The sequence below is a fragment of the Bombus pyrosoma genome, linkage group LG6, assembly GCF_014825855.1.
Source record: "Bombus pyrosoma isolate SC7728 linkage group LG6, ASM1482585v1, whole genome shotgun sequence".
NCBI lineage: Eukaryota > Metazoa > Arthropoda > Insecta > Hymenoptera > Apidae > Bombus > Bombus pyrosoma.
The window spans coordinates 11,941,817-11,968,093 of NC_057775.1; the positions used below are offsets into that span (position 1 = coordinate 11,941,817).

The 26,277-nt window shown below is 40.6% G+C and overlaps 1 protein-coding gene across 1 annotated transcript; it reads left to right on the top strand.

Annotated features, from left to right (window-relative positions):
- The first annotated feature begins 15,054 nt into the window (after positions 1-15,054).
- On the top strand, positions 15,055-18,335 carry LOC122568433 (potassium/sodium hyperpolarization-activated cyclic nucleotide-gated channel 1-like). Its single transcript, XM_043728133.1, has 3 exons — positions 15,055-15,290; positions 15,907-16,071; positions 17,144-18,335. Exons 1-3 carry the CDS (start codon positions 15,055-15,057, stop codon positions 18,333-18,335), a joined length of 1,593 nt encoding a protein of 530 aa, XP_043584068.1.
- The last annotated feature ends 7,942 nt before the right edge of the window (positions 18,336-26,277 follow it).

Genomic DNA, 26,277 nt, shown 5'->3' on the forward strand with positions numbered 1-26,277 from the left:
ATTTGACAATATTGGTTATCTCAGTAATGAATAAAATTGTATTCTTCATTCGTCCGTTCCTTAGTCGTTCTTCACTTAGACATTTTTCCAATTTTCCTGGATCCTCGGGAAGGACAATTCTTTAATTCTTTTTAATTTTTTATTATTCGAAATAATTTTTGCCCTATACTCAGATTCGGTTGGATCATAATCGTTGCGACACAATTTCGGAAAACCTCTCCGCTAAATTTCATGGCACGTACCACAAACCGATCTGTTTATTATACTTCCTGAGACAACGGGCAAGTTACAGATTTTCTGTATGCATCCCAAATCCCTTGAACCGTTTAAGCAGTATAAAAGTTGTTGCTACGTCCATGATTCTGAATCCAACACGAACAAGTTGCGTTAAACGTACGGCCGAGTAATAATTCCGTCGTTTAGCGGTACAGCGTGTCGGATGAAATTGCCAGTCGTAAATTATGTCTATGGTTCTTTTTTTGCCTCCAGTTTCCCTCTGTCTCGGAATCTTGAACGTTTATTGTGGTCATGTGATATTTTCAAGCGGCACAGCAGCGAAGCATTGATATAGAAAAATTGGTCGTCGGAACGGAAGGCGGCGACATGGGTAAAAATGAAAGGTAAGACAACCGAGTTTCTTGCGTATCATATAAGAAATATGATTCTGATTGTGTCTGACGCAATAACATCCCTTAGACAGGTCGTGCATGGCATGCAGTCAGGGTAGTCACTTGTTATGCATGATATATTGCGGCGTGCTTTCTACGTGTCTTCGTTATACCGCTGTTCATATCTCATCATCCCGTGATAGCTGGCTCTATTATGCGAATTTTCAAAATAACGTGCCAATTATCCGTGCGGAATCCACGGATCTGTAACGCCACCACGTATCAAATTGAACGTCGACGTTACGCAACTACACGAATTAGAGGGAATAATATATTGTAACAGGGAATGGAATGATGTAAGTAACTACGTATATCCCTTAAAATAATATGAAACTTTAATGAGAAACGATGCACCTTTGATATTTTTAATACTTTACTTTCAAATTTATTTCAATTTTTTTCTATTGTTCCCCTTAATCATCGGTACATCTTTATTTTTACGTGTCTTGTAAATTACTTACTTAACAACTCCATTATTGTATCGTATTCAAAAGACTCCCCTCGTAGATGCGCATTGTGTAGGAACGCCATTCTTTCCGCGTTTAAAGCAGGAAAATTTATTTCGTTGTGTTCAAAGAGATAAGGGTTGAACGTCTCGAACGGGGTTGACTCTCTAATCTAAATCACCATCGAAAACGTTGACCCACATATTACGAGTGAACCTGTGTTAAGCTGGATTTTTACGTTGGTAATAAAGTCGTCGCGATAGCACGGGACACTTTGTGTAACCGCTTATTGCTATTTAAGTAACACCATTATATTTAAATGCTAACACTTCATAAAGACGTTTCATTCGTACTATATTTCGTACTGTAGTCGTTTAGTGTTGCATCATTATCGAACTTCACTATTTTCTCTTCCTTTATCTCTCTTTTAGTTGGGGAACAGATAAGCTTGTTACTGATAACTCTATGAAAGTCAATGAATTGACAAAGGTCCGTGGTGATTTTTAGAATATGCATACCGTGTTGGTAACTCCATAAAAGCGTCATATAAAACTTCGAAATTGTGATTCATGGAAAATGTTTCATTTAAATCGGCCGCTATTTTCACGTTGAAGGACACAGAATCGTGAAACGTTCACGCAGCGCTATTAACCTGTGAGTGATCATTATATGAAGTGATTTTACGATTGTAGAGCACAAGTTGTTTCGATCGATTAGTAGTTTTTTACAAGGCATGACGCAGATAGTATATTTATAATTGGCTCTTGTACAATGATAGTTTACAGCAATTCGTTCCAAGAATATTAATATGATGAAAAATTTTAGATTTACTTCATGAAGTAATAGATGATGGAAGGATTAAAAGAAAATGCAAGAGATGTGCTAGAATTTGTCTTTGAATTGTGTTCGTCATGAAAAAAGTACAGTTAAAATGAATACTAAATATAAAAATGAAAGGTAAATGGTGAACATTTTATACAGTTAATGCCCAGTATATTATTACGATAGTTAAAATTTATCTGACGTCATTTTGTTTGCGTGAATATAAATACACCACTTCTGCAACTGAGCATCTCCTCTCTCTAGGCAAATATGGCTACAATAATTGCAACAAAAGGAAATTTAATATGTTTACTCCTAATTAATTCGTACACAAATACCATGTAATTACACTCTGCATTCATTGTGGCTTAAAATTTCAATTTCTTTGGTTTTATATACGGTTGCAAAGCAGTTGGATAATTTAATATAATCTGCTTCAAAACTATACTATTAAGGTTGTATAATGGAAGTGTATTTTTATACTGTAAGTTTGTATATCTGACACACTTCGTTCTCTTATCGTTACACGTGTTTCATTTCATCGTATTTTAATATAGAACCCAACGTGCATTGTGTACATTCTGCAACCATAGCTACATGAGAACAGATTGTTAAAACTAAGTAATTTCTTTAATTATATAGCGTACATTTTATGTTCTGCTTCCGTACTTTAAAGTATTACGATTATAATATACTAAAATATAAAACGCGCCGTGCGGTTTCCATAAAGCACTAATTATTATTCCAGCATACACGTATGAAGTACGACTAAGAGTAAAGTGAAAATGTTGCATAAAAATAAATATCATATGAGAAATTTGAATATTCAAATAAATATTATTGATTTGATAAATAATTGAATGATTCGTGTCACAAGTTATTCGATATTATAAGTCAAATGGCCAATATTCGAGAAGATGGTGACTATTTATATCTTCGCGCAGATGAAAGCTCTCAAATCGCGACATTTAAGATATCTGTGGCATATATTGATTTTCGTATAATTTCTTTGAAATGTTAACGATACGTTATTCAACATATTATTTGTACATGAATCAATTTTTGGACAACCTACAGAGATAGAAATGTTCATCTTCAAAGTTATAGGTTTTAACACGTACTTCCTATAGTAAACCGTTGCAAAAAATGACTTTTTGACTAATTACAGAAAAACTGTTGTTACAAAGCTATTAAAAAACTAATACGTAAAATCGCTAGAAGAATTTTCTTTTAAGGAAAAATTTAACTCTCATTTTACCGTTTTCGAATAAAAGTAATTGTTGGTTAATGTGCACGCATAGAAAATACATACAGCCAAGAAATTTCTTCCTAAAAGGAGAATCTCAGACATGCGTGAAGAATACGACTTTTAAGTCTCAACACGTTTTACTTTTGAGGGACATTGTTGCACTAGAAATACCTTAACAAAATCAACTTGGGCTACGCGGAATATTTTTGTTTATGCCGGCGTTTATATAAAATTAGGAGGGTGCAATGGAATGCACATTAGATTAGATATCGCCCGGTGGAGCCCTCGCTCTCTATTTCTCCGTGGAGTTTGAAGTTTATGTTTACCCTAACTTCGGCAAAGAATGTATCAAGTGTGTACTATCCGTCTCGAGAGTTTTACAGTTACTATGAGCCACCGGCGGCAGCGCCGCACGAAATATTCTGATTAAACGTCGGGAATGCAGCTCTCCGACTGCAAACAATAAACATTTCCGGCTTGATGAAAATTCTATTGTACGATGAATTTCTTCCGCGGCGTTCGCCCGGTCGGAATTATTGCTATAATTAAAAAGGACAAGAATGCGATAACGGCTGGCTCTTATGACGAATCGAAAATAGATTTTAATAGATGTATAGGACAGTTACCTGTTCTTGAACTCTTCGTGACTTTATTTAATAAAGATTTATTGACAGTGAGGCATGAAGTTATATATTTAAATAATTGACAGAAAGAAATTAATGTTAATGTAGTTAGAAGAGTATTTTCATGTTCCTAAATTATTATTACGAATAAATTATTAAACAATTTGAAATATCTCTAAACTAATTTAACATAGCAGCTGCGCTTACTTCGTTCACTGGCTGTCTGTCTGTGAAATGAAAAAAATGGAATTCATGTAATATTTATATGAAAAAGTTTATAAAAATACCACGTACTCGATTTGTCTAACATTATTGCTCCAGTATTCAGAATTTAATTAAAACTTGCTTTGATTTGACAAAAAATAGGTCATGAAGTCAAACATTTTTCCATGAGGATAAACCTAGCTTGTGCATAGCCTTAAACAGATAGAAGCTACCGCTTTCTTCGTCTCCTGTATTTATTCAAAAGCTTAAACGTCGAAAAGGCATGTGACATTTTTACACGTCGATAAGGGGTGAGCGACGCGTAACTCCTTTCATATTCAATAATAACGTCACGCCACAACGTAGCGACGCAACTTTGAATACGTATATATCAAAAGTTGGAAACTTATAAGATGTCAAGAACTTTCTAAGATAATACAACACGACGCGAACGCGTTCTGGCAGCGGAACCACCCCTTTCTTCCCCTTTCGTTCCTTTACCTTCGCCAACAACTTTCCCAATTTGCTATCTATGACTGCGACTACAGATTCTAACTCGATACACGGGGGCCTTTTAATATTCATTAAATCGCAGCCGGCTGTCTTGAACGTCATTTCACGAGCCGCTTCGTTGTCGGATTAACTCGTTTGTCGTCGAAAGCGCGGTGACGTCCGTCGTCGAATATCCAATTTTCGCAGAACAATGCGTGCTCGCTGAGGAAATATTATAATTCTGCGATCAAAGGTTCCCCGTTTTTAAAGCAATACGCAATCAGCAGCGGCCAAGTATAACCGAGTATCTTTCCGATGGATTTATGAAACGTTTAACCACGAACGGAAAAGCCCGAAATAATTTTTCCTGATACTCGCTGGAAAATATTTCCTTCGCCTCGTTTCCTCTTTCGGCATCGAAATTATTTTTTGGTACTGCCGTGATTTTTACTTTTTCTTGTTTTTTTTTATTTTTCTGTTTTCGTCGAAATGTTGTTTCCGTAACTCTGTTAACGCGGAGGAATTAAAAATTGCTCGTGTGTATTTCATAGTATACGATTCCCGCATTTTTCTAAATTTTCTCGCGAATTGCTCTACTTCTATTCTCTTCCGCTAAATGAACAATTTTGCGAACGTTCTGCTAGCGAAACATTTCAGCCAATCGTTGCATTGGCAAGTACATTTCCAATATTCAGAAAATAATTATTTGAAAAATACGTATTGAAACACCATTCATAGTTTCGTGAAACAAATCGTACAAAATATTATTCCTAGAAATTATTACTGAACGATTCAGTTCCATTAAATTCACCTTAAAGCCTGGGCAACGGTCTTCCAGTAGAGGATCCAATCAGATCTTTGTAACATGACGCATCGATAAGTGAATTTTCAAGACTTCAAGTAGAAGGATTCTACGTAGGAAGATGTTCGTTAAGACCATGGTTACAGGCGTGCCAGAAAGAAAGCATCGTTTTTAACACACTATTGCGGCGCGCACCATGAATGCATAAAGCGGCCCGGTTCTACCATGAAATTTTCATAACTCACGCCACTTACCGTGAATTTATGCTCGGTCTGGCCGCATTGCCAGTATTACCCCTCGCGTTGCGCGACATTTTATCCAACATTTATGATCACTATAAGCTAAGATCGTTACCCCTATGCTCGTATTTTTCACCATTATCGGCTAATAGGGCCATAAGTCTTCGTACGACACAAATGAAAAAACGCGCCGACCACGCATCCTTATAATGATCCTCACCGCTGCGATACGTCGGACAATTTGGCTTTAAAGACAGTGTATCCGTTGCTGGGTAGAGATACAGCTCGGCTAAATTATGTTACGGTACGGTAACTGACGTGAAAGAATCTTCGTAGAAAGGATCAGTTACTCAAAAATTGGAGGTGATTTTCATAATGGCACCTTTTGATTTAAGTTTTTTCATTACGATATGTGTGCGTTTTCTTTAGACGAAATTGTAACGTTGTAACGTAGCTTTGTGAACTATCTTTTATAGCACGAGTACAGTAGTATCAGTTAGTATTAGTTTAAATATAAATTAAATGTTCGTGTATAGCGTTAATGTTAATTAGAATAGTATCAGCAGTGAAATCGGTACGTAGTATATTTAGTATTGGCAGTGTGCCGGTATCAGTATTAATCCAGGTGTAACAATGGTTATATATATATTACATCTTATATTAATGCGATAAACTTTTTACCAACGTAGCATCGAACTTAAATAAAGTAACTTCTGTATTTGACAAAAATTATACAACTATAATAAACTCATGGCGAATTCAAATGCAACTCTACGTTTGTCATGAGTAAAAATTCAAGCCATAGAATCCAGAAAGATTTCTCCCCACAAATCCTCGCGCACCGCAAATTTCATAATTCACATTCGCAACCTGCATAAAATTCTCCTTGGTGACAAACATCCACCTACTAGCTGCATGAGAAACCAAGAAAAATGTCACCATCCCAATGTCACACGAGAACACCCAATCTCTCAACCACCACCTTACCACTCCCCTTAAATAAAATTAAAACTCGAAAGAAACTCTCGGTCGTTAAGACACCCTAAACTTTCCCAACGGTTAGAATATCGCGAACGTAACAGCCAAACAGAAATACAAGTAGCCTGATCCTTCTTTTAAGTTAAGTTTAAGTGTAAATTAGCATTCGGTCTCTGTCGATTTGGGAATAACGGGGCGCAAATAGGCGGCGCCATACTTTGCCTCGTAAATGGGCGAACCACAGACGTAGCTTCGAGCGAACGCAACGGCTTGGACTTGGGATTCTGCGCGTAGCAGCTCGCTTTGACAAGTTTACGACGTTTAACGGGATGCAAATGCTGGGCCGCGTCCGGGCGCACCCCCGAACCGACGATAAAGAGTGGAATACATGGACGTAATTACACGGCGTATGCTAATCCTCATATAACGGGACAGGCAGAGCAGACAGAGTGAGAGGAGAGAGAGGATCGTGGACCAGAGAGTCCTCAAAACGGGTGTTAGCCACGAAACTGGCCGTATGCCAGCTGCTAGACGTTAGAAAGTGCTGTTTTCAATCGGCGAGCGAATCGTCTGTGCGCAGGCACCCTCGCGAACTCGATGCGTGTGCACGCTGTCCGTGTAGACGTGCGAACATAAGTACTAACGACCACCAGTTGCCTGCTCTTTATGTCGACAGGGGTCGAACTTGAATGGGTGTGAGTGTATAGGACAGGATCGTTGGTGGGTGCATGGTAGGAGGGTGTTTCTGATTATTTGTGGATCGAAGGGAGTGGCCGGAGTTTGAGTATTGGTGGTGTACTTTTTGACTTTTTAATGTTTTATGTAGGGGGTTGATTTATTGAATTGATGGTAATAAAGGAAACATCGAAATGAATTTAGATGTTAGAAGTTCCGAGATATAGGAATTAGAGTTCAGATTATTCACGAGAGTAAATGTAATATAACAAGGAGATTCAACTTTGATCGTCTACAAATTATCAGTATTTTTGTAATGTGAATTTCGATATTATAGTATTGTTTCTAAAAAGAAAATAAAAAAAAATATGGTTCTAGAAATATAGTCTTCTTTTAACATTTCGTTCTAATATCAAGACATAACTTCGGTTAATTGCACAGATCGTCTGTCTTCTATAAAAAGATACACCCACTATCAATATAAATAAACGACAATATAAATTTTGTTGTTATAAAATCGTTGTCAAGCACAACTCGCGAGTCATGTCAGTGTTGCTCGCAGACTGCTTGTCGTCGAAGTAGAATAAAGGTGGCACGCGAAAGTTTCCGTGAGAGATTCTTGACGGTGCAGCGACGCGATACGGATGAAAGTTGCTCGAAGCGCATCACCCACGACATTTTGATGGATCTTCATCGAGCTCTCGCTTGTGGCGCCGTGATGCGACTCCTTGATCGATTAAGAGTTGCTGCCAATTCGACGTAATCTTTTCCCCTTTTTAATTTTCCTATCTCCACCGGTGCCAACGGTTGTCGGGACTTGAAGAACTTCCGCTCTTGGTTGTTCAAATGAAGCGACTTCACCGAGTGACTTCGATAATATGGCTTTAATGAGTTAACGAGTAGCTCTAACGGTGTCACCCGCTGCAGATGCTCGAGCCCCCATCCTTAACTTTTGATTATTTCGTACTGTCATCGTTGGCGTAAGTGCAAGAAGAGCATAATTTTCGCGAACTATATATACTTATATACATCACTGTGAAAACATCGCTGACGTTTCATGTATCAGGATACGCGTACAGTGGCGAGAAGAATAAAGATTAATTAGAAAGAATATCTTAATTTGATGAAAAGCGAACAGTGATCGAAGTTATACATATCTAGACATAACACATTTTCTAATATAATTAGGTAGAGTGAGATAGTGATTGTAAGGATCTTTAAATATGTAAAACGATAAGTAACATTATATTAGAAAATTCTACGATTTGTAATATAGCGTACAAAATTATACAAGACTTATATTAATAGAAAATTTCAACTATATAAGAATAGAGAGACTTTAATAAACAATGCGATTTTTAAAATAATGATCTTTAAAAAAAAAGGGAGAAAGGAAGCAGGGCAAGACTTATTCTACTTCTCGCCGCATCGTAACACGCGACGAAGTAGAATTTAAATATGTCGCAGGCACCTCCCAACTTTTCAAATACTTCATTTGAAAGGTATGTTTATCGATAAATCGCTGCCTGAAATATCGTGTCAATAAAAATAAACAAGTTATAGCCATGAATTGCTTTCTAAAGCAAAGTCCTTGAAAAACTTTTACCAATAAAATATCGATCTTGAAAGTTTTTCTATCGTTAAAGAGGAATCATTTTATCCTGTTTTTAACACATACATATTCTACGATGTGCGATACTTTAATAATTCGAATTCTTTCATACTACTTGAGACGGTTAACGCCCTTTCCTAACAATGTAGCAACAAAGGCAATAATAAAATAAGCAGGCTATATTTGTAATTTGCCTTACTTAATAAGACTTACTTAATTAATTATACGAGCATATTTTAATAACGTTCTTATATCGGTTTATTATATCAGTCGTAACTTCTTTCACAAATCGAAGAAGAAAGCGTTATCGAAGCCAGATGGAGAAAGAACGGTTGCTTCTTTGGCGCACGTCACACGGTAACTTTCCCCAGCGTACTGGAAACGAATTTAAGTGCGCTCTCGCATGTTTATTCGCCGTTATACGGTTGCCGCGGGAATAATTGCTCGAACTGTAATTTTTACAACGGGCCAGCGTGGCAATAGATATCAGCCCGTATAAATTGAAACGGCGTGCCGCGCGCGGCAGTACGGGAAAAATTTTAATTTCGTTCCTGTGAACGGAAAATTATTTTCTCCCCTGTGTACACATATATTTGCACCGTAGTGGCGTGCACGTATGTATGTATGGTGTGGTTCGGTACTCTCGCCACGATTGCGTGGACCAACTGTAAATTACGATCAGGTTTCAAGTTGGTTAGGCATCCGAGAGAGTTAAGACGGTCAGGATACACAAGGTTCAAAAGATCTATTTACTGGCTTAATGAACAGTGAAACGCGACACCCGTCGATAATGAAATCAATGTGTGTTTGTATATACCTAACAAAAATCATACAGGCCATTTAACAGCGACGAATCGACTTCCCGAACTCTATACCGTTGTACTCGACATTCCGACGTTATCGCGATCGTTTAGCAACGATTGCCGATACTTCTTGGCTCGATTCTTTTGTATTTTTATAAAAGTAATTTGTTCATATCGCTTATCAAGGTAATTCAAAGATAATTTTAGAAATAGGTTTCTAGAGTTCCACTCGTATCAAAGTTAAGCACCTGACATTGCGCCGCAAAGAAAGAAAGAAATGAAATCAAACGCACTATCAAAAAATAATGAAAAAAGACGAAAACCAATTCAGCACCATTCGCAATAACTACGTATTCGAAAATTCGTTCAGCACCGGCCAGGAGAGAACCAATACCCTTCTATTTCCATTTTTGCGCGATGCAACTCACATCGTGCATTATTCCATTTGCATCGGGAACGCGGCGAGCATAAAACGGCCCGAATTCGGGGAAAATCGAGCAACTTGTCGCCAATTTCCAACAGCCGATAATTGTCTTCGAAGTCGAACCGTTTCGCGTTCTGCACGCGACTATCGATTATCTATAGCTTCCCACCACCCGATCGGCTCGTTCTATTTTCGAATTACGATTATCATCGTAAACGGGCAGATGGCGCGGTATACTGCGGCGTACGGAAGATTACAATTTCGCTTGCACGGCCAGTCGCGAGGACGAGTATTCCGCTTTTATTTCCATCGTACCTCCTAACGAGATATTGATACAGCTGGTGGAGCGAGTAGCTGTAACTTGCTACCCCTGTCTCTCTATCTATCCGTCTTTCTTGCTCTCTTCCTTTCTGTTCTTGTCTGACAGCCTCGAGTATAGACTCGTCCGCAGTCAGTCGTCGTTACGCGGCAGGATGGGCTCGATAAATCCACGTTAGTATGTGCAGAGGGTTGCGAGCGTAGCCTGTGTGTAACCACCCTTCTTGTTCTCGAGCATCGTCCATAACATCGTTCCAGAGTTCTACGACGCCGACGGACGACTCGAAAATTTATTATCGAAATGCGAGGAAAAAGGTGAACACGGAGACGAATCCCGGTTCAGTCCCCGTGTCCTCGACTCTCCAGTCGAATTCTTTTTTCCGGAACGGGACGAGCGGCGACTGTAGATTACGCGTTACCACGGAACCAATCGATTTAAAGGAAACGGATTCCAAGCGCTTTTCGATGTCCACGTTAAAGATGTTTGGTTCACGTCGGCAATTTATCGTATTATCAATCGGTATTGGAGAAGTTTCACGAAGACATAGGAAACACATCAATCTTGTGCAAAATTCGATGATTATCGCTTGTATCGGATTACCGAGAAAATGATTAATACGTTAAAGTAACAAGTTGTGGAAACCATTTGCAAAAGTTGAAAGAAAATGTATAATGAGAATAATGACATAGTAAGGCAATAATAACGTATGAACGAAGACGTACATATGTGTGTCGCTTTCCATTATTTATGTCGGACTGGCGTCAAACATGTGCTACAGTGGTATGGTTATTCATTTCTCGGCCATAAATAAATGAAGTTTATTTTGAATATTTTAATTCTAAGCCACATACGTATGCGTGATATATTCATACAATATATTTAGTTTAGCTATTTGGTATGTCTGATATATAGAAGTATGCAATTCTATTAATGCCACTTCGATCATAACAGTACTACGATGATAATAGAATATCAAAATACTACAATACTTATTCCAAATGACGTTTTTAATTCACTATGCAGCTATTTGTATTCAGCCAGTTCCGTGACTTTTAATGAACTAGGATTTTCAAGAAATTGATATCTCTTTGCCTTTCCATAAAAACCAATTAATGCTCCATTGTATCGCGACATCATCGTGTATTTCATCCTTAAGAGTTCATCGTAAACCAAGTAATTCTAGAAGAGACATAATTGTAGAAGAACCACTCTTTCTTCGCTGCTGGCAGATCCTATCGTACGTGTTTTACTTTGACAGCGACGCGTACGCGTTATACGACGACGCCGCGTCGATGCAATCGGAGGTCATGTTCGTATAATAATTCCAGGTTTGAAGGTTCACCAGCATCGCGGGACGAGAGAATTATTTTTCATACGAACGTTACCTACGCGAGAAAGTCACGATCATTGATAATGAAGCGTGTGCGGTGAAAGCTTTGAAATTTTAAACATCGCGGTGCGTAATGATACCTCAACCATACAGCTGAACGCCATTGTCTTCGTTGACGTGCGAGCATTAATTAAACGAACCGTATGTCGATGTACTCGCAAAACAAAAAAAAAAAAAAAAGGAAAAAAAAGAAAAGAACAAATGAGGGGCCAAGGAAAGGAAATATAAAGAGGGAGAAAGGGAAAGGTCGTTGGCGCGACTGCGATCCCGTTGAATCTCTAACGAGTACACGTTTTATGGCTGGTACGCGATATCGGTAGGAATATAATAAATACATCCGTAAAAATACATTCATACACGGTGAACAAATAAAATCGTCCATAAAACCTCGTCGTTACGTTGGAGAATTCGCCACGCCGCGCAATATGCAACCGGGAAAAATTTGTTCTTATGCGGTGCACGCCACCGAGCCCTGAGCCCTCGTAAAACCAACTTGTATATAACGTCACTTAAATGTACCGCCGGGCAAGGTCATCTGTCTTGGAAGCGCGACCCGCGATTTTCGTAAGCAAAGATCCGTTCTTTTTGCCGGAATGAAAAATACGGAAGAGAAGGGAAAGTATTCAAAGAGATCGATGCTCACAGACAAGGAGAATAGCAACGGAGAACAAGAGGGTAAAAAGATATAACGCAAATAGCGTCGGAGAAAATCAAACATGGCCGATGTGAGTAATGGTGCGATGTGACAAACGAGGGAGGCAAAGGTGCTACATACAGGGAATTTACATATCATTATTTACGCGAACCTTATTCACACACGATTAGATGGTACTTTGAGATGTACACTCACGCACTCGGTAATATGCATGGGAATTTAACCGCTTTCGTGAAAATCAATTTACGCGGAGATAAAGCATTTCGTTGGATATTTATCTCCTTTCGATCAAAGGAAAGAGCGATGATTGTTTGCAATTTTCGTCTTAACTCGTTACGCGCTGAACTGAACATTTACGATAACTTTGAAAGTCAGAAATGAGGATTGTAACGAAAACGAGACCGATTTTGGTGGGTTTACTGATTTAATTGAATAATGACAAAGAAGAGAAAATACAAGCACCGAAGAACCGGGACATTGTCTAGTTAAGTTACCTTATCTTTTGAACTATTATATTATACTATTACTTTTTGGACTATTGCAGAAATATAAAATTCTATATCTCGTAGCGATTATAGGATATCCTGTTCTATATTTTATTCGTAATTTTATACAATACTTTAGTTATAATTCAAACCAGTACTATACCTAATCGATAACGTCGCATGTGACACGAAAATGGTAAGGAGATCAAGTGACTCAAAACGTAGAACACAAAAAAGGATTGCATGTCACATCTATTTTGTATTTAGTCTGTGATTGCATTGACTAAATACAGCATAGGCCTGATATTATATGAGATTTCGTGTCTCACATTCTGAAATACCGACCTCGGAAAACAATCACAGTATTTTCTACGCCCTCTACGATTTGCTACGGCGAACATAGGAATTATATTGCGGACGACTCGTCTATCATTATTGATTATATTCAATTCAATTCAAAAAGATGATAAGGTTAGTATCTCGACATATGACTTTTAAAACAATAAAAACGTCTTCAAAAGAAGAAAATAAGGAAAAAGTCTCTGGAATGTTAATTTCCAAAGTTATAAAGATATGCTTCATTAAAATGTTGATTTCGAAGAATATATGAAATGCACAGATTGTGCAGACTCTTCGTGAGATCAATGAAAACAGCGAATACTTTACACCCCTAAGATAAATAATCTAGTCCAAATCTATTGCGCGTGCTTTTTGTATAAAAATACTTTGCTCAACTTAGAGCGAAAAGCTCCTTTATTTAATGCTTCTAAATATTAAATTATTAAATAGAGAAATTGATCTATCACAGTATTTATAGTATGATTTTTAAAATTTCGTTCCAAGCTAAAATCTTTGATACGATAGATTGCCAGTAATCCTGCAATCTAGTGTATTTTAAATTAGTATCTATCTAGTATCTATCTTTGGTATCTACTTTTAGCTTAGTTTTGCTCTTAAATAGGTTTTAGTTCTAAGATCTAGATTAGTCAGATAAGGTTAATTTTAAGCCTCATTGTTGGACGGCGAGGAACAACGACGAACTTATTCTTTGTTAGTCTTAGTCTTAAACTTTAGTCTGAAGCCTTATTTTCAGCCGTAATTTTGATTCGTATCGTTAGTTTTAAGCCTTAGTTTTAGTATATTTGTGAAGATCGATGACTTGATTAATATACATTGATATTTATTCACAGATGCAAGATTCTGATGATTTTTTTATTTCTCTCATCGGTCTACTGCTCTTTTCATTGGGCGTTATTTGTCTGTTTGGGTTATCAATAAATTGCGTCGCGAATTTCTGAGTTAAACTTCCTACAACTCGTAATATATAATTAATAATTGATTTAAGAATACAGAGATGAAAATAGAAAATGTTTAAAAATTCACATTTTTTATGTTTCAGATATATGAAGTTGCATTTTTATTTGAAACTAATTAAACGAATCATTTAACTGTTACTGTTCAATTATTATATAAAATTCTATAATTCATTGCAAACATAAGATGTCCTATTTTTTAATCATTTTAATCCAAATCAGTACCATACCGAATCGATAACGTCGCATGTGATATGAAAATGGTATGGGAGGTCAGGTAACCCTAAAAACGTGGAACACGAAAAAGTATTCACTGTCACATCATTGACCTACCTCATCGATGGTCACGTCTATTTTGTACCTCGTCGGTTTGCCTTACCTCCATCTGTAACCTCATCTACTAATATCTACAGTTGATAATAAAAATACGTAATCCTAGAAATCCGAATGTTCTGTTTTATCATCGATCGGCAATCTCTCAGTATTATATTGATATATATTTCCTACGGTAGATGTCACTCTGGTACCGTTTAAATCTTTTGATATTTCATTCTCGCGGAAGTTGCAAATTACGACATCGTTAAATTGTAAAAAAACCTATCACCTACACCTGTCTATAAATTTAAATTATTCCATCCTATTTAAATTGATTTCAAACACGAAACAAATTTTATCAAAGTATCTTTCTACGCACATGATAATCGAGATATTTGAATATCGATGTTGTAAGATTGTAATATTAGCTGTAGGAACCAGCTGATATATTAATAATTTCATTATTCTTGCCTTCATTCATTTTTTATCCTTAACCTTCTCAAGCGATTTTCTTTATATTATATATCATCTTAATTCGTTATGATACTTCATACGGATCACGTTTGCGATATACCGGATGAAGAGAATGACGTAGTATTCCTTCCTGGTAAGGGACCGATGCAAAAAATATTGGATACTGTACGTCTCTCACTGTTAGCCTCTCGAAAAAACCCAAGCGCTCACAAATTTCTTCGAAGCAACGCTTCCATAGTCAACGAAATACGTCGTCATTGGAGAAGTTACGCTTATATCATTCACCCGTTTAGCATGTTCAGGTATACTTATCCGTTATTCTGTTCTGAAACGTAAATAATACATGAGTGACAGAGAAATTACTCATCAATCCCATCGAAGATTATCGTCCAATCCTTTAGACACTACGTACCCTAGTACTAAATTTAGGAAATTTAAAACAAAACTAGGATTAATTACTCGTGCTTCTTAAGGCCTCAAATAATGAATATCAGCATCGGAAAAATAAAAATTAATTTTTAATACAAAGGAATGTAAGCTTCTTGTCGAGTTCGAATTCTGTAAATTCTTCTTCAAATTCTACAATGCGCAGCGTTAATTCGTTTCAATTTTCAAAATTATCACAAGATAAAGCTGCAATCACAAGTGTCAGTTTTAAACCAACATTTCACCGTTTATACCGAAGATCTCCATTGCTGGCACTCATGTACGTACTTACGTGCATCGGTTACCATTTCAACTCCTCGATTCTGCTTGCAACACCCGATAAAAAGGGTTATTACCGTAAAAGAGCGCGCGAGTGTGCATCATAAAACGTACGGTTAACCTGATGATAAATCGTTTCGTGAAAGTTACCAATAACTGTCAGCGCATCCGGTCTACTTGGCGCGCGCATTATGCTCCGCATCGTTATTGCAGGCACTACTGGGACTTCATGATGATTTTCGTGATAACCAGCGTGTTGCTACTCGTTCCCTATCAGGCCGCCTTCGAAATGGAGAAAAAGTCATCGATCTGGAACCTCAGCAAGAACTTCTTGCTGTTCATCTGCTGCGGCGACATAGTGGTTAACCTCAGAACGGGGCAAGTATCGCGTGTGTGTGCCTGTTCCGAATTTCGTTGCGATGTCACTGCAGGTAGACTCGTTCGACTGATAATCCGACCGATTTTTAACGCAGTAGACAGAGACGAAATATTTTATAATTTTGCAACGTAGCGCCAGAAAGCCAAATATAACTATCGATAGCGTTACTATTTATACAAATTTATATTTTCCATAAAACATTGAAAGTATGAATTTTTCTTTCTTTCTCTTCCCTTTTTCTTTTTTTTTTTTTTTTTTGTTCTTTTTGTATATGATGCCAGAAGTGTAGAGAAAATTTGGACGATAAAGGAATAATTATTTTCTAAATGATCTATTCTGAATTCTTCGTTATTTTATTATGTTGTGAAAGGATTAAAGATGTAAGACGAAGTTGACTTTATTTAAATAATACGTATAGGCAATCTTTATATTCACCCAAACTTTAGTAATAATTACGTTATATAGCATACAATAAGTGACATGACAGAACTTTCGTTTGGATGGATAAATAGATCTGGTAAAGTTAGAAAGTGGAATAGAAAAATCTGCATGCTTCCGAACGTTAACTCGCGTTGTTACGTATTCACATCCCGCACCTAAATCGGTATCGCACGTACATCGTAAAATTACATGCCTACTCGAATCCGAGACGTACGCGGTGAACGTGTTAATTACTAAGACTTTTTATCGAAAGCGGTGATCATAAGTTGACTGAACACTTTCTGACTTTTGACCGATTAACTTTAACTTCGTACGTTCGGAACACTAAATCATTTATAATTTCCATAGCGTTACGTAACTATGCATTAAAAGTGTATTAGATAGTGATTTTAGACTTTCATGGTTTAACCTAATGACAACGATTTGCAAACAAACTCTACGGCTGAAGTGTCATTTATGACAGAATCGTTTTACCATCATGCCTATTTATTATTTCTTTCACAGAAGAAAAGGATATAAGGATAGACAATCGGCATTTAATGAAAATTTCCGTAATTTAGAGATTTTTTTGCAAATTTACAACACACATAGTATTTCAAGATTCGTCTAAGATGCTCGTTTCGCTCTTAGATATTTCAATAAAGAAACGCACTCGGCGGTACTAGAACAAAAGAAGATAATCAGTCATTACGTGAAACACAGCACCTTTTTCCCCGATTTCCTTGGTTCTTTTCCAACGGACCTCTTCTATCTAACCAGATGGATGGATCTCACAGTGGCTCGCAAGACGACATCCCTCGTGTGTATCTTTCGTGTCTTCTCCCTCAGTTCCTACATCGGCAAGCTGGCCTTTGCCTACGATATCGCTTTAGCTCTTCAAGAGTTCTGTCTGGTACTCTTATGGATGATACTGTTACTACATTGGCAATCTTGCTTTCACTGGTTGATACCCATAGTGACTACCTCCATACGTCAACCAGAACGTCCCTCCAATACTTCCTGGATCGAAATGAATAAACTGTGGGAGGCTGGTAAGGCTCAGCAATACTTGGCCAGTAGCCTACGCGCCATATCTACGTTTATGAGGGCTGATCTGTTGTATACGCATCAAAGGGACGTGGGAGATATTTACTTGATTATCCTTCTGCAGCTGTTTGGTATTGTCGCACCCTGGTTCCTCATTACGCGAGTAATGCAATTCTTTAAAGGACACAACAGCTCTCGTCTCAAGTACCAAGGTACCGTGGCTCAGCTAAGACAGTACATGAGGCACAAACAATTACCATATCCTTCTCAGAGAAGGATCATTCAATATTACGAGTTTCGTTTTCAGCATCGATTCTTCCGCGAGACAGAAGTCATTAATACGTTGTCGATCCAGATGCGTCACGAAATCAGGATGCACTCGTGTCGTAAATTAGTGGAAAACGTATCGTTCTTTAATAATTTACCATTGTCGTTGCTGGGTCGAATCGTGGCGCTATTGAAGTCCGAGATCTTCTTGACCAACGACGTGATCATGCGAGCGAATCAACCGGGTGATTGTATGTATTTTATCGCTACCGGTACCGTGGCTATTTATACGAACTCGGGCAAAGAAGTGTGCCATTTGGAGGACGGCGCATACTTCGGCGAGATCGCACTCGTCATGCCCAACGAGTTGAGGGTAGCCAGCGTGGTCGCCGTTGAGGTATGCGAGCTATACCGGTTAAGTCGAGGCGACTTCGCTAGGACGATACACCCGTACCCCATGCTATGGGAGACGATCAAGAATATCGCGATTGAGAGACACGAAAAGACGATGATACTTAACGAGCAATAGATTGTTAGATAGATTCGTTCAAGTTGATGTTTTCTGTCAAGATATTTGTATCATTAATTTTGTCGATCTTGATGAAATTATTGGAAGATATAGTGGATGTTTGTATTTTGTTGAAAGTTAATTGACGTTATAGCATTATACTATAGATGAGTAGAAAAGTTAAATAAAGTGTTCCGTATGAAATTTGAATAAAACAAACGTAATTCGTCAATAGTTCTTCTCATTCCCAATCTTCATAAACCTATACTTTATAAATAAGAACGTAATAATAAGAAGAACCTTATACTAATAACGAAACTAGATTGAGAAAGCTAATCTAAAGAACGATATTCGCTGATAGAATTATATAGAAATTATACGTACCAACCACCTACACGATGCTTCCTGAAACAGACTACTTATGCCTCTAGCTTCGTTCGACAGTACGACATTTCACGTTCACAAACCTAATAGAAACACCAGAAGTGAGCTCACTTACGATCCTTATCCACTCTCACATAGTTCCACGCACTAGATAAATGGTATCTTTCCATACGCGTAAACGTCTAATACATTACGAGTCGATATATTGTTACCATAATACCAGGCCAAGATACGCGGATAGCAGGATGGAGGGGAGACGAGAACCTCCGTTAGATCATCGAGAGTCCAGCGAATCGTTAATGAGTGGCGAGTATAATAGCCGGGAAATTGTTAAAGGCGCATCGTGTCTCGAGCATCTGATAACTGTTTCTCCCGGGGCCTGGCATTAGCGTGGAAGATTTATTGGCGCAATTGCGACGATTTTTGCACAGCGTAACAGTAGGCTGTGCGGCGTGCTCGCGAGCGAGTACGCGCGTCCGCGCGCTGCTTTAAAGAGGAGGTGGGGGTGGAGGAGTTCGCGATGTCGGAGCTCAGACAGGACTGCAATTTCCACCGTGAGCATACGGCCCGTTACGACGATCCGTAGAATGAACGTGGGAAGAAAAACCGCGTCGAAAGCGTTGATTTAGTCGTTCGGTCTTCAACGAACGCTCTCGGAACGATTTCCAGAGGAAATCGACGAGTTGTCGGGGATGTTTCGCAGACGCTGTTACAAGAGCCATACGAACGTCAAACTCTGATCGACTTCGTTAAGATTCGATAATCGGTTTTTCGAGAGTTAAACATTAATCACGTAGATATCTCGATGGCAAAATTTAGAAATTTTTAAAAAATTTAGAGCTTACGAGTTTGGCTTCAAAATGTTTCGTTATTACACGGTAATAACGCCAGCATTTAAAAAATTTCATTTCAAATTTTCGCAATCGATTTCTACGCCTCAACGTAGGAGAGAATTTTCCGGATAGAAAGCAGTCAGTCAGTGCCCCTTCGGTGTAGAACTCGTTTCACGCAAGCTAATATGCCTATTGTCCTGGAATGTGACTTGGAGTAAAAATTTGCGTTCTCCTACAATCGGATCTCTGCACTTCGAAATGCTATTCAGTCACGTAGGTTTGCGAATGGATCGCGTTGCAATCGCACGTATTTCACAGATCGATTCAACTTCATGCGAGCATAATCCATGGCGATAATCGGTAAACCGGTGTAAGATATCGTGCGGTATTTTTTCCGAAAGAAGTTAACGCGTTAACCGAATACTGCGGCTAATGATAATGCCTCGTGTAGATTCGTTTCGTGAGAATTTAGACGCACTGGTGGGTGTGGCCTTTGACTTTTGTGTGCCGTGTGATTAAGTGGAGGGATATAAGAATGCTTGGCCGCTAGAATATATACGGTTTCTTAGAAAAGGCATCTTTATGGTGGATACTTAGACGGTTCCTGGTATCGACAATTCTCACCTGTTACTGGAATTGATCTTTCGACCTGTTGATTTATAGGCTTCTCCGTTTGCGAAAAATTAGATAGTAATGTCTTCTTTATATCTGTAGAATATGCAGTTGCGACGATGCAAATAATTCTTTAATTTTATCCTGGCTTAGAAATCACCAGACAGTAATGAAGAAATGGCGAAACTGGTTAAGAAAGTTGTACCTCTAGGTAAAATACTTCGAATCAAAATAGTTTTCTGGTTATTGCTCGCAAAACTTTCCTCGATCATCCAGCGATACAGGTGTCAGTTATTCAAGTTGACCTCGATAAACGATATTGGATCAAAGACCGAAAACTCTTCGATTATACTTTTACAAGAAGTACATATAACGACATCGTTATCTATGAATCATCTTACGTTTAACGAAAAGTGATTCGTCGATAAAACGTTAAACTACTTCTACGATCCCTTTATTTAGCGGGCGATGAAGTTATCCTGACAGGCCTCGTTAAAGCCAACTACTAGATCCGGTCACGTCGTTATCCACCGCGTCCGTGGATATAAGTCCACTGCTTGATTGTCCCCGGCGTCCTCCGTATATTACATTTAGAATGCACGGGCGCACAGAGGGAACGGATCTGATTTACTTCACGATGCCCTGGCTTATCTGGCGAGATTCGCGTGTCGAGTTATCCCTGGCGACCGGTTCCAACGTTGGCTATCTACGTGCCGCGATCCAACGATACCTGCGGCCCGTTATTAATGAACACAGTTTTCACCGAGAATTCGTCGTTTTGTTTAGTCTTCGCGTAACGAGATTTCGTACCACGGCTTGTCACGTGGAATCACATGCGACCGTCGGGACTCTCTTCGTTCTGGAAGAACCGACTCGCGTAAATCATCGACTCTGGCGCGTTCGCCATCGAACGAACATCATCCATATCGGAATCTTTGGTCAAACATCGCATTCGAGCGTTAAAAATGTTTAATTAATTCTAGTTTGTTCGGCAATTGCGGCAAACTGTGCGGAATAATCAGAAGATAATGGCATACGTACATATTTTCTTATAGCTCATCGAAGAATAATTAGGTGTTTGCCTGTACATATAAGGAAGGGAGAAACTCTATTCAGCGGTTTTTATTACGTTGAATTATTAAATGTTATTCCGCGACGGAAATGACGCGGTCGAATGGCCAGCCTGTTTACGATGTTCCTTCTTTTTACGAGAACCGTGTTTTCGCTTTAATACACAGCGCTTGATCTCCTTCTCTTGATTTTCGTCGCTTGTTTGTTGCTTCGGTGAAATTGGCGCGATGAAATGGATTCGCGAGAGAACGGTGTTGATAACTGTAAATTGTTGATGCACTGGCTTTTTGTACATTTTGTTACACTGCGTTTGAGCAAATACGTGCTTATTAATAACACGTGGTTTTATCTATACAGGTTCATTCTTGTTTGTCTTCCATTGGAACAAAAAGCGAGAGGCGATGAGTTCTTTTAAACGACAGTCTTAGACATTATACACGAACTATCATCGTATTAAGTTCCATGAAAATCGCAATCTCGTCCTACGAGAAACAAAGCAACGTTCGTTCCTTTCGAAAATTACTCTGTTAAATCAGCGTGTCACGACGCCGCCTCACGTCGACGACACAGCATCGAGGTGGCAAGCGTCGATGGCGTCGCGGTGCAGAGAGGGCCGCCCATTCCGGCGAAACAATGGTTTGTGCGCATCGACGCATGGGCAGAGTGGCGCACGCGACCGATGACAATGAAACGCTTAGGAAGGCTGGCCATTGTAATAGGTCGGCGATGCGCTTGCTTGGTAGAGCTCGGTGCCGTACGCGCGCCGCGTATCCCTACCTCCTGCTGCCTACTCGCGAAATCCGCAAGCGGAAAGAGGGACGGAGCAGCGCGAGCGCGATAGCGCGTCACAGTGCGACAAAGAGAGTAGTAGCTATTGTTATCAGAGCACCGAGTAGCGTGAACTCGCAACAGAGAAGGATAGACCGATTGGTGCGATATATAGATGAAAAGAGAGCGAGAGGAAGACGCGTGGTAGCAAACGAGACAACGGATTGCGAACGAGAAACAGGGAGAGAGAAAGAGGAAAGAGAAAAAGGGGAAAGAGATCGTTGCGGTTATGGTTATGTGGCCACACCCCGCAGAGCCAGCCAACGGGCTCACTGCCGACTGACGGACCCACCTGATCCTACAATAGCCAGATTCGCTGGCGCGTAACGTACTCGCTGGATGCATTGTTCCCTCCATGGGCACTTGAGCGGCGTGCGCGCTCGGATGGATGGGAGACTGGTGGGTGGCTGGATGCACCGGCTGGAAGAGACGAGGTAACCGAGGGTGTATGAAAAGAGAGACGAGAGGGTGGTGGGCCAGGGCGAAACAGCGCTGTGCGCTCGCGGTTCGTACGCGCTCTCTCGACCGCGACGAACGAGCAGGACAAACGATCGTGCCGCGACAACGACCACGAAGAATCGGAGGACGTATTCCGGGCTCGCGCATTCTCAACGCCCGGGCCCGGGTCGTTAACGGGTTTAACGGAGCGTGAGTGACTCGGATCGCGATACATCCTCCTCCGGAATGCCGTCACGCGAACGTGTCGCTGGTAATTCGAATCGACCGTGACGCTACCTCTGTCTGCCTCTTTTTCTTCGTTTTTTCTTTCCTCTTTCCCACCCCTTTGCTCGCATTCTTTCGTTCGTACTGGAAGAGACGTCTCGGTCGCGAATAAGGGAAAGTATGGAAGATGACGCGGTTTCCCGGCTCCCGGAGGGGAGACTTCCTGAAGGCGGGCGTGGGGATGAAGAGGTGTAGGTTCGTCGTCCGGCTAGGCCCGGGCAAATGTAAACTTTGGCGGGAGGTAGAAAGACGCGGAGGTAAGACGACTTTCGATTGCAGAATGGCGGGATAGTTGGAACGGTATTCCTGTTGAATGTATGAGGATAGGGCGAAAGATGTAATCCTTGGATATTTGAATCGATTTTTAAAATCATCGCTACGTCTCAAGAACAGAGACTTGTGTTTTATTAAAGGAGAATCTTATTCTAACCTAACTTCGTATGAAAATTCAGACAAAGAGTAATTCTTCCATCGATAGAGCCCTATCTACGTACGTAAGTTTGTCCGCATTGGACTGAATGGCGCCTCGAGGAAACTCGCGTTTCTCCGCTGAGCGTCCGGATCTCCGAAGGTCTTCACACAGCTTCCTCATAGACGGGAACGCGGAGCACAGCTATAGCAACAAAACCCGGCGACGGCGACCCTAGCTACCTTCTCCTCCACGGTGGGTCGATACTCTGCGGGCCACCACCCTCCCCCAGCCTGTTCCGTGCTCTCTTGCCGTGCACCCTTACCTCTCTTTCTCTCGTTCCATCGCAATGAACGCGATCTCTCTTCGTTCCACCCTCTTCCCGTCTCTCGCTTCCACCCCTTCCCTGTGCTTGCTCTCGCGTACCCATCTTCGCCCACCATCGTACTTCGTTCTCTCTCGTCCCTTTCACCCCTACCATCTTCCCGTTCCTCCTCTTCTTCCACCTCTTCGTCTAATCATCCAACGTCTCCCCGCCGGTCACCACTGCCGTCGCTGCCGCCGCCTCTCTTTTGCCCTTCTCGCTGGTCTGGTCCATAGGTGTACCGGTTGATTGATCGTTTATCGATACGCGGAGAGAGAGACGACCCGGCCGGCGAGTTGCGGCTACGTCCTCTGCTCTTCCCCACCTTTCAAGCATACGCATTACACATTTATAAGGGCGTTAAACACGAGCCACATCGACGGCATAGAGTGCTGTACGACATACATATATATACATTTATACATATATATATACATATCCTCGTTTTCCCTCTGCCACCCCGCGTAGTCCTTTAGCCCTCTCTCCCGGTATACTATAACCCCCAACCTCTTCCTCTTCCTCTTCCTCTTCCTCTTCCAGTACCGACTACCAGCCTCCCCTCCCCCCTGCGCTGTTCGTCCGTCTTGCTTCCCTTTCCCACCCTTTGAAACCGACCGGCCGCCTAGCTAACGGAGCCCCCTGGATTGGTTTTCTATAGGAAAGGCCATGCTCGATTGGTGTCGGTGTGTTTGTAAGCGCGCCGGGCAACATCAATGTTTCGACTCGGGCTCGTCCGCCCCCATTATTTCACCCCCAGCCGCGGAACCACTACCACCGGCTGCCTGCCCATACAACCCCTCGCCTCCCTCCTCCGACAACCACATCTCTCGTTCTCCCTCTTCCGTTTCGTCCCTCTTTCTCTGTTCCTTCTTTATCAGTGGCTCGCGCATTTTCTCTGTCTGCCCTTCAACCCCTGTGTGTGTGTCTGTCCCGCTCCGCCACCCCCTTTCTCTTCGTCGCTCTCCACGCGATACGATCGGTCTGTCACTATCCTCGCGCGGTCGTAACTTTCTCTACACACGAGTCCTTCTCTCCCTCCGCGCTCTACAACCGATACTTATCGATATGGGCTTCCGTTTACCGTTGACTACATACGTAACTTAACCGGTGGCCCCGTGCACTTCCGAAACTACTGTATCAATTTTTAACTGCGCGCCGGATTTATCGAGGCTTATATTCCGTTTGCTGCGCGGCCGCGCTGTCTATTGGATCGGGGATATTTCAACCTCGATCTCTTCCCCCTCGTCTTCTTTTTCCTCCTATTTTCTCTTCTCTGTCTCGTTGTTTCCTTTCCTTCTTTTTCGTGTTTCTGCTGTTCCCTTTTTCTCGACCGGGAAATATACACGTTGGGCGACCCAGCCAATAATTCTATGAACGAACGGCCGGAATTGGATTGAAATCGATGCACAGACCGAGCGTAAGGAATTAGCTCTCAATTATGATTCTACTATAATAAACAGTGAACTATGAAGATTATAATTTAACTATAACATTTGGTTAACCATAGTCTAGTATTGTTTTTTGGTTACAGTTTCCTTCGATTCTTTAATTTTGTAGAGATTTCCAATTAATAACAATGGAAAATAACCGTCTAAATAGAAATAGTTCTGTCACGAGATAAATCCCTCTGTACCACTGTCTCTATACCTAGACGATCTTCCAACAAATACATTAATTTAGACAGAAGAAGCCACATAAAACGTACGAATATTTTAATTCCGGGTCCGTTGATTGTTCCTAGTGTTCAAAACAGCGAAGAAAGATAACCGTTAAAAAGAACGAGAAGAGATAACGAAGAATTTTAACGAACTCCAAACAAAGGCTATCATTTCCGCAATAATTCACGCTTCTTCCCAACGACAACTCGCAAGAACAAGTTATAAACTTGAAACCTCAGCTCTATCGTGAAACCTCGCCGCTTCATTTCCCTGTTAAACCATTCTCCTAAACCGCGCAACATCATCATCCCATTTACCCATCCATTCCCTTCGTCGAATCGCCCTCACGTGACTCCTCTCATGACACAACGCCGTCCACAATTACCATGGACAAACAATAATCCTGGTGTACCATGGTGCGACCACTGTCGCTGGTACACGCGGTCAATTATGTAAGTTTGCGTGCGCGCATGATTATCAGGATCGGCTGAAAGGGCTCGGCTGTCGGGCGCGCAGCCAATAGAATGAAATCGCGGCTACCCCTATCGAATGCCGGCTCCCAACCGTGACGTTGCATTACGGTGTTGACTGTCCGTCACATATCCCCGAGCCAGAATGACGACGTTTATAAGGTAGTGTCAACAACGGTGGGTAATGATGTGCGGCCCCCATGGCCAGGCAGTATAGGAGTGTGCCAGCAGGCGGTCAGGCACCCGCAACGTATCATCCCGTCACGCTACATTGAGCGTCATTGTCCGAGCTAAAGTCGCCGTTTATCGCTCAACGGGTGACGGCATGCGGATCGAGGAAACCAAACCGCTCGATCTCTTCCTGCCTTTCTCCCTGTCTCTCTTTTTACCAGGCCGTGCAAAAAAATAGCGGAAGAGAACCGTTGCGTCCCATAAGCTCGAAAAAGTCTACGGCATTTTGCAACCACGACCTTTCAGGTCTGAGCGATGAAGGAGTTTCCTAGTATCAGATTCTTTCGTTTATACTTGTTGTTTGCTTGTTATTTCGTTTTTTACGTCTTGCTTTTAATACATAACTAGTATATCCATCCTCATGATGCATCAACTTTGTA

Coding starts and splice junctions, on each gene's coding strand:
- LOC122568433 (XM_043728133.1), top strand. CDS start 15,055: ATGATACTTCATACGGATCACGTTTGCGATATACCGGATGAAGAGAAT. Junction 15,291..15,906: donor CACCCGTTTAGCATGTTCAG/GTATACTTATCC, acceptor TCGTTATTGCAG/GCACTACTGGGACTTCATGA. Junction 16,072..17,143: donor GTGGTTAACCTCAGAACGGG/GCAAGTATCGCG, acceptor TTTCGCTCTTAG/ATATTTCAATAAAGAAACGC.